Source organism: Columba livia, chromosome 17, assembly GCF_036013475.1.
Source record: "Columba livia isolate bColLiv1 breed racing homer chromosome 17, bColLiv1.pat.W.v2, whole genome shotgun sequence".
In the NCBI taxonomy this organism is placed as follows: Eukaryota; Metazoa; Chordata; class Aves; order Columbiformes; family Columbidae; genus Columba; species Columba livia.
In genome coordinates this window covers 10,915,520-10,932,300 of record NC_088618.1, presented here as the reverse complement: position 1 = coordinate 10,932,300, position 16,781 = coordinate 10,915,520, and the positions used below count along the sequence as shown (strand labels likewise).

Genomic DNA, 16,781 nt, shown 5'->3' with positions numbered 1-16,781 from the left:
GGGGCACAACAGGCTCCGCTTTCCGTGGCCAAAGGCACATTCCTCACCGAGCACGACTTAGGCAGCCCCTCCACCTTCACCAACAGTGAAATGTTGTTTTCTTGACACACTTTGAGCCACTTTGTCCCTTCACAGCAGTGCACAGGCATATATCAACCGTTCTCCTTGTACCCAAAAGGCTGGGCTGGCTTGAGCTTCCCTGACAATTTACTCTTCAGGCAGCAGAAACTGAGATTGCGAAGGCTCACCTGAAACCCCAACATTGAAAGTTATAACTTCCTATTTTCCACCAATCCTTCTAGAAACCATCGCACTTTGCTGTTGCAGTCGCTCCCCCAGCCTCCCCAGACACACACAATAATTCATTTTTACCTGAATAGCTGAAGCAGTCGCTTTCTTGTAAAACCTCAGAGTTTAAAGATGACTTCTTCCACTTGCCATAATCCATTGTGTGGGAGAAACAGACACACAATATCACATTGTTCCCGGTACAACACTTTGAGCTGTACTTTCTGCTCTGAACACACTGAAACTCCACTTGAGGCTCCAGCAATTTCCATGCAGGAGGCAAAGGAGAATCTTGTATCTGATCTAATACGGGATAAATCAATGCACACTCATTTATTGCTTATAGTTCCCATCAGCTCAAGGAGAGACACTGTCCTAGAGTTTCAAGGCTATCCATGCTGCCTTTGTCTATGGAAAACATACCTCGCACTTTGAGATATTTTGAAAACCCCATTCGAACGCTTCCCAGGAGTCTGGGCAATGGACTGGAAATCACTAAACCCCCAGCTGATTCTCACCATTTTCAATACACGATTTTGAGAAAGGTTGTGCAAGTTTGCTCCCCATTTTCGTCTTGTGCAGAAATTCAGTTAATATTAGTCATTCACCTCAGACAGGTGCTGGGAAGCTTAATTAGAGTGTGTACAGCTCTCAGAGATTCTCAGATAAGACGTACGTAGAAGGGCAGCATCATATTAATTAGCGTGGACTCAAGCGACCAACACGCTTCTCTGTCTCCTTCAGCTGTTGGAGCGTGAAAGAAAAACGACCCAGCCCCACAGTCCTCTGTGTTGCAGTCAGAAAACCACCAGCACCGCAGGGACCACATTTTTCTGGATGTGGTCTGAATTTCCGTCAAGTTTGCAGGATTCTGACCTTTTGCTGTGGCTGTAAACTGGAGCTCCCTGGAAGACGTGTATCCCAGCACAAGTCAGGGAAGGCAGAGTTTTAACATTCCTCCCCATGCAAGTATTTGCTCCCATTAAGTACTTAAGAGCTGTGTGATTTGGGAGATTAATTTTTGCAGCTGGACATTTTCTTTAAGAATGTAATTTTCCACACAGTTTTCTCATTTAGCTTTCGTTTCTTCTAACCCCAAGGCATCCACTTACCTAGAAAGAGGATCCTCCTGCAAGATTCGGAATATACTCCTGCACTTTAGTCCTTTCTTTTTACATCTGCAACAGGCGTGCTTTCAGAAAACCCTGCTACTGTTTATTTCAACTCAGTAATTTGTCTGCATTTCCCAACAATCAACACCAAGAGGCCAAAAACACAAATTCATTTGTCCAAGGACCTGGCTGTAAGAAAGCCACACTGCGGATCAAGTTGGGTTTGTTTTTTGAAGCGCAAGAAGTTCCTTAAAAACGACGAGAGCTGATGTATTGAAGCCACACAGATACACACTGAGAGAATGTCGTGAGGCTGGAAAATAAACTACAATTTAGAGGAGGTTCATGGCATAGCAACACAGAACTAGTAACTTAATTATGATCAACCTCTGATGCATGATTCAGCCTAAGGGCGGTTACACCCGTGTCGTCTTTCCCTCAGTGTCACCTGGGGAGAGGACAATGGGTCCTTTATTACAAACAGCCCCAGCTGGTACTTGGGGACATCCTAAAAAAAAACAGCTTTGTATTTAACCTGCCACCAAATGCCCAGGAGCTGATGGTCAGGCACAGTAACAAGTGAGCTGTTCCTCCAAATTTTGGCTGAATATTGTGAGAGTTTAGGCATGAAGAAGCCAAAGCCAGAAGGCAACAGCCTCCTGACTTTCCCTGTGCCCACGTCCTCAGCATCACCCTGGCAGGTTCTCCCTCTCCTGAAAAGCACTTCTCACAGACACTTTTTCCCCAAAAAAGACAAGCTTCTGAATAAAAACGTGGCATTATACAGTTCTGTTAATGCCATTTCAGCCCTCAGCAGAGGAGGGGAGGCAGAGTGGAGAGGAAGCGTTTGAATTCCTCACAGCCTCCGTGGGACACAACTTTTCTGCATTTCACAGTAGATTTTCTTTGCACGCAAAGAGGAAAGCTGGACTACACGTTCTGGGTTTTAAACAAGCTTACTTTTGCAAGCGGTGGCGTTAGTCTGCTCACTCGCTAATTTAAGCTTCCCGCTTCTCAGAGATAAATCCGCCTTTCAAGTTGTTCGTGCCAGCCTTCCTCTGCTCATCTTTCATCCCACTCCCGCACTACCCACTGACTTCAGAAGGCTCCGTATCGCTCTGTATCACTTGCGTCGAATAAGCTTTGTATTTTTTCAGCAAACTCAGCTGTAACAGTGATTAAAGCACATAGCCAAAATAATGGTTCTTCATTCAAAGAATTCCAGGAAATGAATTCTCAAAAAGCAAACAGTGATCTTCTAAGAAGCACAAAATTGGTCCCTAAATAACTTCCCTGTATTTCAAGGGAAGCAGATTGTGAAATATTTTTATTTATGATTAAGTTCATTCTTATACTTGTGCTTTAACACAATCGTGTTGGCTTTAACCAAATGATAAACCTCACACAACTTATTTAAAGGGATGGGAAGGAGGTGGAAGAAAAGGATGAGAGAAGAATGATTAAAATTAGTCACAAGAAAGCCTATAAATACACCACTGGACAGAGGAGGCATTCTCTCTTCTACTTAACTTAAAAATCAAGAGCTAAACTTTGACAGACAGATGCAATAGAGCAGATGTGATGGAGAAACAGCACAGCAGAGCTTAGAGAAAGTCAAGTGGGCAGTTCAGCCAGGGATGAGTGTGGCAGGGGTGTGAGAGGAGGAGGAGGGAGGAGGAATCTTGATTGTCAGGAACTTGCTACTGACTCACAGTCACAGAAGGAGAAAATTAAGGGAACTTGTATGATTGCAAGAGAGAAATCAAATCACAGAGTCAGTATGGAATAGAGGTATAATGTAGAAAAAACGGATGCGAGACCAGGAAACGATTTATGCGTTACAAAGTTAAGCTTGTGGCAGAAAGGGCTCGATCAGGCTCACAGACCCGGGCGCACACCTGCAATGTCAGCAGGCAGTCAGAGATGCGTGGAACAAAACTGCTCAAATACGTTCAGTGAGGAATAACGCGAAATAAAAACTGTCTACACATGCTCCAACACATCTACTGTTCCCATCTCGTCAACCGCAGGGCAATGGCTTTAAGGAAGATAAACCGAGGGGAACGCGCTCCTTCTAAGAGACAGTGGCTTCTGTTTTGCCCTCTCCCAATGCTCACAGGCTGGCTCTGTCCCACTAAACACCTGGCGTTGACAGGAGTATGAATGTATTGTTTAAAATCATACCAAGTTCTTTGATAAGAATACAATAAAGCTGCTAAAGGGATTTATCAACATGTATCACTTTCCTTTTTGCAAAGATCAGAATGTAAACTAGAAATAGGCAAAACAACAGTTGCAAAGGACAGATGCGCTGTGGCACTCGGACAATACTACAGGACATAACTGCAGCTGCTGCTCCAGGGGTACAGCACAGTAGGTTGCTGCCAAGAAAAAGAGATGCTCTGGGCCAGGGAAGGAGAGTTGAGCTTAAGGACAATGAGGTCAAATGGAAACCACAAAAAATGTGAGTTAGAAAGGGCATCGGTAGGACCCATCTATCCGGTGTCCTCCGCCCTCTCGGTGTAACATGGGTGCCGCGTAAACAAGCAACACAAGTAACTTTGGATCTGACTGTCTCAGGCCACTGCTGGGATGCTGAACAACAGCTCCGAGAGTTTCAGGTCCTGACATGTGCAAGAAAGAGGGGCAACTGCAAAGAGAAAAACAAGCGAGGCCATCAGAGCAGGCAGGAAAAAAACAAAGCAATCTTACTTTCGTTAGGCAGCTCCTCCCGATCCAGGTCATCTAGAGGGGCTGAGGCGCCGCTGCCGCTGTCATCCAGGGTGAGGATGAGTGGGACATCATCATCCATGCTCACAGCCATCCTGCCCCTTCAGAGCCTCCTGCCCCAAGAACTTTAAATAATGCCTTTTTCAGTTCCACTTGTAAAATGCTGATGTCAAAAAGTGTCCCTAGAAAGTCTTCCATCAGGGGTGTCTTCTAGACATAAGAATATAAAGGTACGGGTGCCCATCTCTAGAGACCACAGTTCACAAAAGGATCTAGTTATTTGCTTTCGAAAAGCGGCACAGGATGCCAGACTCAAGATGCAAAATATAAATTCAAAAGGTCAGGTGTGGGCTCCTGACTCTTGTCAGTGCAGGGCTCGCAGGACAGCACGGAGGCAAAAGAAAGTGCTTCTTGACAAACTCCTGACCACTCCACACAAGAAGCAGCCGGGCGGGACGCACCCAGAGCCAGCATGGTGCTAAGTGTCACCGTCACACATGGCTCTTTCCCCTGCCATGCCAAAGTGCCTCGATTTCGGGTGGGGAGGGGAAAGAGGGAGACAAAGAGGCCAGTTTGAGTCCGCACACATGAAGTTCCCGTCAGCTTTTTGCTACAGCACCGTCAAAAAGTCGTGGATTTCTTCAAGAGATGGAGGAAAAGACGAATCACGCAGACCCTAGAGAGCGTTACAGGGACGCTCCACAACCTGTCCCACCACGCAGCTGCCGCTCTCCTCGGCTCTTCCCCCGCAGGCCGTGGCCAGGGCACAAGTCACGGCGGAGGCCGCATCTCCCGCAGCCGCTGCTGAGCCCCGGGCTGAGCTGCCCCGCACGGCTGCGCCGAGGGCCGGGACAGGAGCCTCGGCGGCGGACACGCAGGGCTGGGCAGCAGAGCGGCCGGCAGCAGGCTGGCTCCGCGGCCTAGGAGAGAGGGACAGCGACACGGGGCTGTCAGCACGCGGTGCAGGCCCCGGCCCGGCCCGGCCCCCAGCCCGGCTCCCCCCGGCTCCAGCCCGCGCAAACCGGCCCCACCACCCTCCCCGGCTTCTGCGAAGCCCCCGGGCGACCCTGCCCCCCGCCAGCCCACCCTCCGTGCCTGCGGCCCCCAGGGTCCCCCCGCCGCTGCCCCCCGGACACGACCCGGCCCCGCCGAACCGGCGCCCGCGGCCGCTGCGACACCTCCTCAGCGCCCGGCGCGCGCGGCCCCGCCCCGCCGCCTCTCATTGGTCGCGGCCACGCGGGCCTCCCTCCCGCCCGCCAATCCGCGCTCCGGGTTCGCTCCGCCCCGCCCACCGCCGGCGCTTATCCCCTGCGAAAAGATCCAGATTATTCCCGCCTCCTCCTCTTCCTCCCGCCCGCGCTTGCTCTCGTCATTGGGTAGCGGCGCTGCCACTCTGGGCAAGTGGGAATGCTGATTGGCCAGGGGAGGCCGTGAGTTAACAGCATCACGCCTTAACCACGGGAAGGAAGGGGCAGGCTCTCGGGAGGGGAACGCGGGTTGCCATTGGCTGTGTTGAGGCCCCGCCTTTGGTGTCAGGGGGTGAGTTGAGCGGTTACCTAGCAACGGCGCGACGCGGGAGCGGCGGGGCCCACCCGAGGGGACCCCCCGGCCCACAGGCCCCTGGGCTGGGCCGCTGCCCCGGGCCGATCCTGTGCCCAGGCCCCAGCAGGCTCTGGCGGCTGCAGGGAAGAGACGGGGCCTTAGGGACAGCCGCCCAGCCCTGCCCCAGAAGGCGGCAGGTGCAGCCCCACGACGGGCTGAAGGCCCCATTGCAAAACACGACGCTCCCAAGATCCGCCGAGGCCTCACCTGTCGCAGACATGGTGAGGGGTTGTCAAGCTGGAAGCGAGCGGCCCAGCGTGTAATGAATAAATCTGTTCCACTTGTCCAGGCTGTGCATTTCTGTCACAGACAGCCTCCCAGGATGGTCCCTCTGTGCCTCCTGCAGCCCCATAAAGACACTGGGCTCCGATGTCACCACCAGCAGGATTCCCGCCAGTGTCACAGAGAGGCAGGTAACGCTCCTGTCCAACAGGAACATTCCCCTTGCTACCCGAGCAGAGGCGTCCTGCCTTAAATTAACAACGCATTTGCAAACAAACCTTTCTCCTGCCCACCTGACGTCTCTCTGTGCACTCCCCTTCCCAGTGGTATTTCTTGCTTTGTGTCACCCTCTGGGGCTGGATTTACAAGGAGGACAAAGTAAGGAGAGATCTCAAAAAGAGCTCGCAAGAGCTGCCCAAAAGGCTGTGGATCTGCAGAGCAAGCGGGAAGTGGTGAAACAACTTCCCCGGGTGAGTGCGTGGAGCTGCAGCGGGACACTCGGCACCTGAGGACACAACTAAGACACTTGTATCGGAGCACTAAGAATCAGTTGCCTCTCAGGTAGTGGCAGAGATTAAACCCGTCACGGTGCCGCTGGGTCCGGCTGCGTCGGCTAATCACCTGGCTCCTGCCAGCTCCTGGCAGGGTGTATTTTCGGAGGGTACCTGCTCATCACAACGCTCCACTGATTTCAGCGGAAAGCAGCCCTGCAGCTGCACAATTGCACCACTACACAAGCAGCTTCCTCACAGAACTGCCTCTTGTCCCCAGCCATTGACTCAGCCCCGAAACCTCCCCTGCCAAGCGCTGTGCCGGTTTGGAGAGGCTGCAGCGCTGGGCAGGACACAGAGGAGCGAGGCTGCCGCAGATCGGGTGAGGTGTGTGTTGAGAAACCAGAGAGCTGGTACGGGCTAAGCAGAGCAAACGTGATACTGCCCACACATCAAACCATCTTTTAGAGCTGCTTGTAGCACCTTGGGCTGGGCGCAGCTCATTTTGGAGGCTGAGCAGCTGCCAGATGGGCTGAGTCAACGGCAGAAAGAGTGTGATTTATCGCAGGGCTGAGCAGAGAGAAAAATGAGAAATAAGTGCAGCAGCAGGCAGGAGTCCCAGCTGCAATTCAGGCCTTTGCATCATCAACCCTCACCTGAGCCGAGCACAGGGTGACTCTGGAGTTACAAAACAACAGAACATTTCCCCCATCTCACTTTATTCACACTTGGCATTTGCTCCAGACAAGCACCAGCCTCCCACAGCAGAAACGGAGCATCTCTTGTCCTCGCACTGCACAGCTCTGGTAGAACGAGAGGACAGGGCAGCAGTAAAGCATCAAATGTGAGCGAGAACTGTAGCATAAAATCCAAGCAATCCATTTTTACCCATTTATCCTTTAACCAACACTGTCCTTGTGGTGTAAATAGCAAGGAACTGCCAGTTCTGTCCCCCTGATGGCCTGGGAGCCCTCAGTGACAACCCGGGCCACCGTGGGATGGGAACGCGTGAGGCTGATGCAATGGGCTCTCGTTTCCCCCATCGATTCCTTGAAGCCTGAACACAGCAGTGGGGATAAACTGGCCACCCCTGGCCATACAAGCCACTGTCAACTTGATTTTCAGATAAAATCTCTCTTCATTTTAAGAGGCTTCATGTTTCAAGCACTCCAGCATTGCACTCTGTGTCCTGCTTTTGAGTTTTGCAGCTCTCTGCTGCTCAGATTTCGGGGCGGTTACCCCCATTTGCTGGTGACTCACCCTCCCGGATCTGCCTGATCTGGCAGGGAGCAGAGTGCTGGCTTTCCTGTCAATCCACAACCCTCGTGTCTCCATCTAGTGTCCAAATCAAACTGCGGGTTCTATCCTAAACCACTTGAGAGACCAGGAGGCTTAACAGGTTGCACGTCACTGTATCAACATCCAAACCAGAGCTGAGCAGGCTCAGATTCTCGTCAGCACCCCCAACACCTGCTACGAGAAGGCACTAATTGCTTTCACGTCCGCAGACCTTCACCACCCAGGCCAGTCCCACCGGGACCTCCAGCCCAGCGGCACCTTCTGCTGCGGGAGCAAAACCCGAGCTCAGGTCCTGCCTGTCCCCCCAGCTCTGCTGCGGATGTCCCGTTCCCAGGTGGGCAGCCCTGTGTCCCGCTGCTCCGAATTCCCAGGCAGAAGGAACCCGACTCGTTACTGCACGTCATCTGACGGCCACTGGACAGTCAATGGAAGCTGCTGTAACCACCAAGGCCGTCCCGCTCCGGCGCTGTGGTCACCCTCGGCTCCCGGCTCATCCTCCCGCATGGAGCAGTGTCCCCGTCCTCCATTCACAGCCACGGGAGGTCCCAAGGTCCACGAGGACTCACCCTACAGGTCAGGCCCCACCTCGGGGACATTAAGGCTGGAATTATGTCCAGAGGGACGTTTGGCCTCACTTCCAGGGTGGCCTGGGTTTGCAGCCACCCGCTGCTGTGGAGCTCCTGGCCAAGGGGGGTCCACACACGCTTTTTGACCGCCCCCTCATCAGAGGGGCTCGGGGGGTGGCGGGGGCTGTCAGCGGGCTCTGGTTTTTACACCTTCCCATCTTGGGATTGTCTGAAGCCGGGCAGAGCCCGTCTGAGGGGGGGTTCAGCCGACTGAGAGACTGCGAACGCCCTCTGCGGGGAGCACCGTGGTTTTCAGAGCCCAAAGGGCTCTCGGGACACTTCCAGAGGCAGGAGTTGTCCTTACGGCCCGTGTCACAGGCTGCCGGTGCCGGGGACGCCGCGCTGCGCGGGTGGACGGCTCTCACCGGTGTCTCCCGGGAGCGGGGGGAAGGGCTGGGCTGGTGTTGGGGGGCGGGCGGGGGGCTCCAGAGCAGCACGTGGAGCTTGGCCACATCTTCCTTCCTCATCCACGGAGCTGCCCAGGCCGGACCCTCGGGCTTGGCACCGAACAGGGACTCGTCGCAGAAGGACGGAGTGTGACTTCTCAGCCTTGGAGGGGTGAGGAGAAAGCGCAGTCAGTACCACTTAAAGAATGAACCCTGTCAGCAATCGCTAACCCAAGGATGCGTAAATCAACGAGCCAGTTTCAGGTCGGTCCACTCCTTTAACAAAGATAAGGGTGATTTAAAGAACACCTTATCAGGAGCTCCTGTCCTTGCAGTTTGAACATCCTGGAACCTCTGCAATTACCTGAGTTTATATCTTAAGACAATCAGAGTGTCCTTTAGATGAACTTTGCTCATTATAATACTAAAAATCGCCCCCACAGGAGCAAAGACCCCTGCCCAAGCGAAAACCCCAACCCACGAGCATGCAGAGTACAAGAAAATGATTGTGTGGCCACATGTAAATCACTGAGCAGTCCTGGAAAGGAGGGTGGAGAGCCTGGGGAGGTACCAACCCAAACAGAAAGGGCAAATGATGTCAGTGCTGTGAAGGTGCACTGGCTTGGTGGTTTTATCACCCAGCACCCGACAATGCGCAACCTCGTAATAAAACAATATCTCGACTCTGTGTGTGTATTCGGCTGCTGCACAGCGGGTAACGAACCCGCTTTGGGGACAACAAAAGGGGGGTACCAGGGGCTTCACGGGGACAAACACGCGCGGGTCCGTGGGGCAGGTTGAGCTTCACCCCAGCCCGCCCACCCCGGGGACCGGCTGCCCCGAGCCGCCGCTCACCTGCACCTACTCCTCGGTCGGGGGCCGCCGCCGGGGGCCGCCGGCACCGGCACCGACACCGCCCAGGGAGGAGCGAAGCCGGGCGGCGCCGGGCGGGACCCCGGGCTGCCGAACAGCGACTCGTCCACGAAGGACGCCCGGGCCCGGCGGACGGCGCGGCCTCGGCCCCGACCCCGGCCCCCCCGCGGCGGCTGCGGGGCGGGCGCGGAGGCGCCTCCCGGTGCTGGCCCCGCCGCCCGCATGGCCGCCCGGGGCGGGGCCGGGACAGACCCGCCCCTTCCGCGCCCGCCCCCCGCACGTGCTTCCGCCGCCGCTACCGACATGGCGCCGCCGCGCGCCCGCCGCCAGTCCCGGGGAGCGCCGGTAGGAACGGGGCGGGGCTGGGGGCGGGGGCGGAGTCACCGGGGTCCCCAGTGCCGGTGTCCCCAGTGCCGGTGTCCCCAGTGCTGGTGTCCCCAGTGCCGGTGTGCCGGGTACCCGTGGGCCTGTGTGCTGGGTCCCCATGTGCCGGTGTCCTCTGTGCCCGGTGTCGGTCTCCCCTGTGCACGATACCGGTGTCCCCGGTCCCAACGTGCCGGTGTGCCCGGTGCCCCTGTCCCCTATCCCCATGTACAGGTGTCCCCTGTGCACGGTGCCGGCATTCTCGATACCGGTGTCCCCGGTGCCCCGTGTCGCTGTACCCGGTGTGCTGCTGTGCCCAGTACCGGTGTCCCCAGCCCCTGTGTGCCAGCGTCCCCCGTACTGGTGTTCCCAGTTCCTGTGTGTTGCTGTCCCCTAAGCCAGTGTGTCCCCAGTCCCCATGTGCCACAGTCCCCAGTGCCAGTGTCCCCAGTACCGGTGTCCCAGTCCAGTGTCCCTCATGCCACTGTCTCTGGTATCAGTGTCCTCAGTCCCAGTGTCCCCAGTGCCAGTATCCCCTGTACCTGTGTCCCTGGCACTGGTGTCCCTTCCTGCCAGGCTACAGTGCCCTGGAACCGTGGGGGCGCCCGTGACCGCAGCCGTGTCCCCTGCTGTCCCCAGGTCCCCACACCACCGCTCCCCGCCTTCCCCACCGCCGAGGAGGAGGAGGAGGACGCCGATGGCGCCGAGGCCGAACCGGACACGCGGGCGCTGGTGCGGGCGCAGAACCAGAAGAAGAAGAAATCCGGGGGCTTCCAGTCCATGGGTACGTGTGGGGGGTGACAGCTGTCATGGGCTGGGGACTGTCCCCTCACCTGTCCCCATCCCCACAGGCCTCAGCTACCCCGTCTTCAAAGGCATCATGAAGAAGGGCTACAAGGTGCCCACCCCCATCCAGAGGAAGGTGAGCGCGGGGGGCCGCGGGACCCCCACTCCGGGGCACTGTGACAGTGACGGTGACGTTGGGGCGGTGTCTCGCAGAGCATCCCCGCCATCCTGCGCGGCCGGGACGTGGTGGCCATGGCGCGGACGGGCAGCGGGAAGACGGCCTGCTTCCTCATCCCCATGTTCGAGCGGCTCAAGGCGCCCAGCCAGGCCGGGGCGCGCGCCCTCGTCCTCTCGCCCACCCGCGAGCTGGCCCTGCAGACCCTCAAGTTCACCAAGGAGGTACGGGACACGACGGGGACAATGGGGGCAAGTGGGGACAACGGGGCAAGGGGTTTAGTTTTACTCCCCTCTGCTGACATGGCATTTTTCACTCCACAGCTGGGCAAGTTCACAGGCTTGAAGACAGCCCTGATCCTGGGAGGAGACAAGTAAGGTGTCCCCGTGTCCCCACGTCCCGTCAAGCCTCCTCAAAACCTGGCAAGGGGCTGAGCTGCCCCGTGCCACCTGGCGCCGCTCCAGCCTCTCCCCCTCCTCGCAGGATGGAGGATCAATTCGCTGCCCTGCATGAGAACCCCGACATGTGAGTAGGGACACAGGGAGGGGACCTGGTGGGGAAATGTCCCTGAGAGCCACCCCCCATCTGGGGACATCACTGGTGCTTACAGCCAGTGTGCCTAGTGGACGTGTCCTGGTGTCACCTTGGAGCATATCCCCCTGCTCCCCATGGGTCACATTTGGCACCTGCACCCAGGAGGGTGTGGGGACACTGTCCCCTCCCTACCTGGTCTCATCACCATCTCTGTCCCCACAGAATCATCGCCACCCCCGGGCGCCTGGTGCACGTGGCGGTGGAGATGAAGCTGAAGCTGCACACCGTGGAGTATGTGGTGTTTGACGAGGCCGACAGGTCAGCAGGGCACAGAGGTGTCCCCAGGGCTGGCAGTGTCCCCACGCATGGGGCGTGAGCGAGGTTCCCCTGGGGGGTGGCAGGGCTGGGCATGGAGGGACCAAACTGGCGCTGCCATGGCCTGTGTCCCCTCCCCTGCAGGCTCTTTGAGATGGGCTTTGCTGAGCAGCTGCAGGAGATCATCGCCCGGCTCCCAGACTGTCACCAGACTGTCCTTTTCTCCGCCACGCTGCCCAAGCTGCTCGTCGAGTTCGCCCGGGCTGGTACGGAGCGTGGGGCACACCTCGGGGGGCTTGGGGACACAGCACTGGTGAAACCGAGCTGAGCACAGGCTGGGCCAAGTGAGTGTCCCCGAGCTGAGGGGTGGGGCTGGTCCCAGGTCCTGCATGTCACCACACCCCACAGGTCTCACGGAGCCGATGCTGATCCGGCTGGACGTGGAGTCCAAGCTCAGCGACCAGCTCAAGGTGAGATGGGCCTGGGGGGCTCCAGACGGGCTCTGTGCCCCCACCCCCTGCAAGCCACCCTGCGGGGGCTCTGGGCTGGCGGGGAGGGGACAGGAGGGGTGGCTGTAGCTGATGTGGGGACACCGAAGGCTCAGCTCTGGTTTCTGTGCAGCTGGCTTTCTTCCACCTGCGTGGGGACGACAAACCAGCCGTGCTGCTCCACCTGCTCCGCAGTGTGGTGAAGCCCCAGGACCAGACCGTCGTCTTCGTGGCCACCAAGCACCACACGGAGTATCTCAAGGAGGCAAGTAGTGTTCGGGGGTGCCCAGCGTGTACCACAGGCTGCTGGGGGGGCCTGATGCCCCATTCCAGACCCACATGGGGTCTGCATCTGTGGGATTGTCCACCTCTGTTTTCCTGCGTTGAGGGAGAAATTCCCAAGCATGTGATTGTGGAGGTGCTGTATCTACCTACCCCTCAGAAAAAGGGGGGAGTGCAGGGGAATTTGGGGGTCCCAGGGCCCTGGGGGCCTGTCCTGTGGCTAGGGGTGCATGGCCAGGTGGGATCTGATCTCTCTTGCCTCCTCCCCAGCTGCTGACGGCGCAGGGCATCCGCTGCACACACATCTACAGCTCGCTGGACCAGACCGCCCGCAAGATCAACATCGCCAAGTTCTCCCAGGGCAAGTGCCCGGTGCTGCTGGTCACCGACGTGGCCGCACGCGGGCTCGACATCCCCATGCTGGACAACGTCATCAACTACAGCTTCCCCGCCAAGGCCAAGCTGTTCCTGCATCGCGTCGGTGGGTGCCGCTGCGCCACGTGGGGGTCCTTGTGGGCTGAGAGTCCCTCGTGGTGACAGGGAGGGGGTGAGTGGGCTGTCCCTTGTCCCCTGTTTTTCCCATCCCTGTGCCCTGCTGGGCTGGCGCTGGTGCCCCTGCCTTAGCGGTGATGTCTTTGGGGCAGGAGGTCACAGTGTTGCATCAGGAGACAGGCTGGGGACAAAGCTGGGGCAGGAATGTCCCTGAGCTCCCAGCTGGACTGTGGTGGCTCCTGGGGACGAGGCTGGTGCCTTCCATTTAGGGTGACACCATGGTGGGCTCCCCTTTGCCCCCACAGCCCCTTGCCAGCCATCCCCACCTGGTAAATGTCACCTACATGGGCTCCCAGGGCCACCAGCAGGTCCTTGCCTGCGTGAAGGCAGGCTGGACTGTCACGGGCTGTGGTGTCCCACTCTGCTGCTCCCCGTACCAGGTCGTGTGGCCCGTGCTGGCCGGAGCGGCACTGCCTACTCACTGGTGGCTCCCGACGAGATGCCCTACGTCTTTGACCTCCACCTCTTCCTGGGGCGCCCACTCGTCCTCGCCGGCGCCCAGGAGATGCCAGCTGGTGAGGCAGACCTGGCTGTAGGCATCAGGGTGGCCATGTGTCCAAGCTGGGACACTGGCCACGTGGCCACCGGGGTTTTATCCTTGGCCAGTGCTGGTGTTTGTGGTCTTGTGGGGAAATGGGGTGTTGGGGATGCTGAATTAACACCATCAAGCTCTGCTTTGTTTAATCCTGCTTTGCTGCCATGCCTGCTGCAACCATCCCAGGTGGGTGACAGCGAGGTGACACCGTGTCCTCCGGGCTGCAGATGCTGACGGGGTGCTGGGCCGCGTCCCCCAGAGCCTGGTGGACGATGAGGAGTGCCTGCTGCTGACGGACCAGGAGGGCTCGCTGGAGCTGCGCAGCCTGCGCCGCGTCGCCGAGAACGCCCACAAGCAATACCTGCGCTCCCGGCCCGGCCCCTCGCCCGAGTCCATCAAGAGGGCGAAGGAGCTGGACGTGTCCCAGCTGGGCATGCACCCGCTCTTCAGTGAGTGCCTGGGGATGGCGAGGGGCGGGACGCTGTTACAGAATCCCAGAATGTCAGAGGTTGGAAGGGACCTGGAAAGCTCATCCAGTGCAATCCCCCCATGGAGCAGGAACACCCAGATGAGGTTACACAGGAAGGTGTTCAGGCGGGTTGGAATGTCTGCACAGAAGGAGACTCCACAACCTCCCTGGGCAGCCTGGGCCAGGCTCTGCCACCCTGACTGGGAACAAGTTTCTTCTCATATATAAGTGGAACCTCCTGTGTTCCAGTTTGTACCCACTGCCCCTTGTCCTATCACTGGTTGTCACCGAGAACAGCCTGGCTCTCGCCAAAGGGCTGAGCTGTGCCCGCTCTGTGCCTTCCCCAGGCGCTCGCTTTGAAGACACCGAGCTGGAGCGGCTGAAGCTCGTGGACAGCATTAAAACCTACAAGTCCAAGGCGGTGAGTTGGGAGCTGCCTTCGGGCGCAGGGTTGGGGTGGGAGGTAAGGTCTGTGCGTCCAGCTGCACAGCTCACCGGGGTTCAATGCTCCTGCCCTGGGAACAGACCATCTTCGAGATCAACGCCACATCCCGGACACCGGCCAGCACCGTGATGCGGTCGAAGCGGCGCCACGACCGTGTGCTCATCGAGAAGTACCAGCGCGGGCAGCAGGAGAAGCGGGCAGCGGCTCTGCAAGGGCGGGGGCTGTGCCCGGCCCCCCTCGCACCCCAGGAGGGAGAAGGAGAGGAGGAGGAAAACCTGCAGGTAATGAGGATGAGGAGTTTGGCTGTGCCAGGTTTCGGGTGCTCGTGCAGCGACTGCCAGGGGATCATGGCTCCTCCATCACATCCCCTGTCCTCTCCCAGGACGTGTTCTCCACCGTCGTGGGCCAGAAGCGAAAACGGGGCCGAGGAGGTGATGATGGTGCCAGGAAAAAGACGCGGCAGCCAGTGCAGCGGGACGAGGACTTCTACATCCCTTACCGGCCCAAGGACTTCGAGAGTGAGAGGGGGTGAGTTTGGAGGTGTCCTCCCGCCGTCCTGCTCTGCTCTGCATGTGGGGGCTGCTCTCATCACCCCCCTTTGCAGGCTGAGCGTGGGTGGCGAGGGCAGCCCCTTCGAGCAGCAGGCAGCTGGAGCTGTCCTGGATCTCATGGGTGATGAAAACCACAACCTCAACAAGAGCAAGCAGCTGCTGAAGTGGTGAGTGGGGTCTGTCCGTGGGCTGGGGGGTGGGAAATCAGAGCTGGGGGGTCCCACCACCCTCATGTCTCCCACAGGGACCGCAAGAAGAAGCGGTTCGTGGGGCAGACGGGCCAGGAGGGCAAGAAGAAAGTGCGGACGGAGAGCGGGCGCTACATCAGCAGCTCCTACAAGAACAACCTGTATCCTGTCTGCGCCATGGCGAGGCCTGGGGGCGAGGGGCAGCAGGGCTGGACGTTGTCCCTGGCTCTAAGGGCAGGGAGGCTGGTCTGAATCTGTGATGGGTCAAGCGATGGGGAGTCACTGCACATTCCCTTAACACCCCCGGCCCAGCTATGAGAAATGGAAGCAGAAATACAAGGTTGATGAGCGGGACGAGGATGAGGAGGACCAGCGAGGCAGGGAGCAGTTCCGAGGGAAGCACCGGCGCGGGCACGGTGAGTACCGGGAGCCCCACATTATTCCCATGACACCTCACTGTGTCCGCTGACCTGAGCCTGGCCGTGTCCCCCCGGCAGGGTCCGGGCAGCCCCCGGCGCAGGGCAGGGTGCGCTCGGAGCTGAAGAACAAGCAGCAGATCCTGAAGCAGCGCAAGAAGGCGGCCAAGCAGCGGTTCCTGCAGAGCGGGGGGCTGAAGCGCCTGAAGGCCAGGAACCGACAGCGGGTGCAGGAGCTGCGGCAGATGGCGTTTGGGCGCAGGGTGGGGGGCGCCAAGAAGGGCAAACTACGCAAGAGGGTGTAGGGGAGGGGGCCGTGCCCCCATGGCTGCCCGGAAAGAAGATATTAAATATTTGGCTGGTTTTTCATCCTTACTCCTTTTTGTCCTTCCTACAAGCATTGTACTGGGGGTAATTCTTACCCCCTTGGGCCGCCCCCAGGCGCAGTCCTAAAACAAGTGGGTGCTGCGGGGCCACACTGGGTTATATTTTGACAGGAGGCACTTTAGGGGATACCAACAGCTGGAATGTGAGCGGCAGCTCCCCCTTCCTCTGCGGCAACCGGTGTGGCAATGAGAATGATTCATACAGACACAGACGGAGATGCACAGAGTTCTTGTTAGCAGCGAGAACAGAGCCAGGCAGAGTGGAGCTCTCTTTTATTAACAGTTCTCAATGTATACAGGGCTGGAGGTTAGACAGTTTTATCAAAAAATGCTATTCCAGACACACTGCACTCATGTTGTGACTGTTTTCAGTCACGTTCCTGTGCCTATCTTGTGGGTGGCGTTCTGACCCCCTCATTCACACATCATATGTATGGGAGCGGTTTTCTGACTGAGATACCATTCTCACTGGCCTGGGCTATCATTTTTTACACTCCTAAAAAATGTATTTCTGTATAATCTGTCCAAAGCCCTTTAGCTGGAACTGCATATCCTGCTGTTCCCACACGGGTACACCCACATTTCCTCCCCCCGGCTCGCCCTGAACCTGGGGACCCATCGTGCTGCACAGGCCAAAGCCCCAGGGCCACACTGTGGCACGGCTGTG

The 16,781-nt window shown here is 57.8% G+C and overlaps 3 protein-coding genes across 4 annotated transcripts in view; 1 reads left to right on the top strand and 2 right to left on the bottom strand.

Annotated features, from left to right (window-relative positions):
• Positions 1 to 5,406, bottom strand: part of TPCN1 (two pore segment channel 1) — a 47,145-nt gene extending 41,739 nt beyond the window's left edge. Inside the window, exons 1-2 of one of the 2 annotated variants that reach the window (XM_065033821.1) lie at positions 5,285 to 5,406; positions 4,113 to 5,050 (exon numbers count right to left, since the gene is read on the bottom strand). In XM_065033821.1, the coding sequence (XP_064889893.1) occupies positions 4,113 to 4,224 (112 nt within the window). In that variant the 5' untranslated portion in view covers positions 4,225 to 5,050; positions 5,285 to 5,406. Of the gene's footprint in view, positions 1 to 4,112; positions 5,051 to 5,284 lie in introns of those variants that run through there. The other variant, XM_065033825.1, reaches the window with a different exon arrangement.
• A 1,741-nt stretch (positions 5,407 to 7,147) lies between these two features.
• On the bottom strand, positions 7,148 to 9,955 carry RITA1 (RBPJ interacting and tubulin associated 1). Its single transcript, XM_065033848.1, has 2 exons — positions 9,612 to 9,955; positions 7,148 to 8,919 (listed from the first exon to the last, which is right to left on the bottom strand). The coding sequence occupies exons 1-2, from the start codon at positions 9,932 to 9,934 to the stop codon at positions 8,376 to 8,378; spliced, it is 867 nt and encodes a 288-aa protein (XP_064889920.1). The 5' UTR covers positions 9,935 to 9,955; the 3' UTR covers positions 7,148 to 8,375.
• On the top strand, positions 9,883 to 16,103 carry DDX54 (DEAD-box helicase 54). The gene is made up of 20 exons (XM_065033827.1): positions 9,883 to 9,974; positions 10,632 to 10,776; positions 10,844 to 10,914; positions 10,992 to 11,177; positions 11,277 to 11,326; positions 11,437 to 11,478; positions 11,710 to 11,805; positions 11,947 to 12,068; positions 12,211 to 12,272; positions 12,424 to 12,555; positions 12,843 to 13,053; positions 13,505 to 13,639; positions 13,887 to 14,108; positions 14,476 to 14,549; positions 14,654 to 14,854; positions 14,956 to 15,101; positions 15,178 to 15,291; positions 15,369 to 15,473; positions 15,625 to 15,728; positions 15,810 to 16,103. The coding sequence occupies exons 1-20, from the start codon at positions 9,933 to 9,935 to the stop codon at positions 16,031 to 16,033; spliced, it is 2,484 nt and encodes an 827-aa protein (XP_064889899.1). The 5' UTR covers positions 9,883 to 9,932; the 3' UTR covers positions 16,034 to 16,103.
• Positions 16,104 to 16,781: the final 678 nt, after the last annotated feature.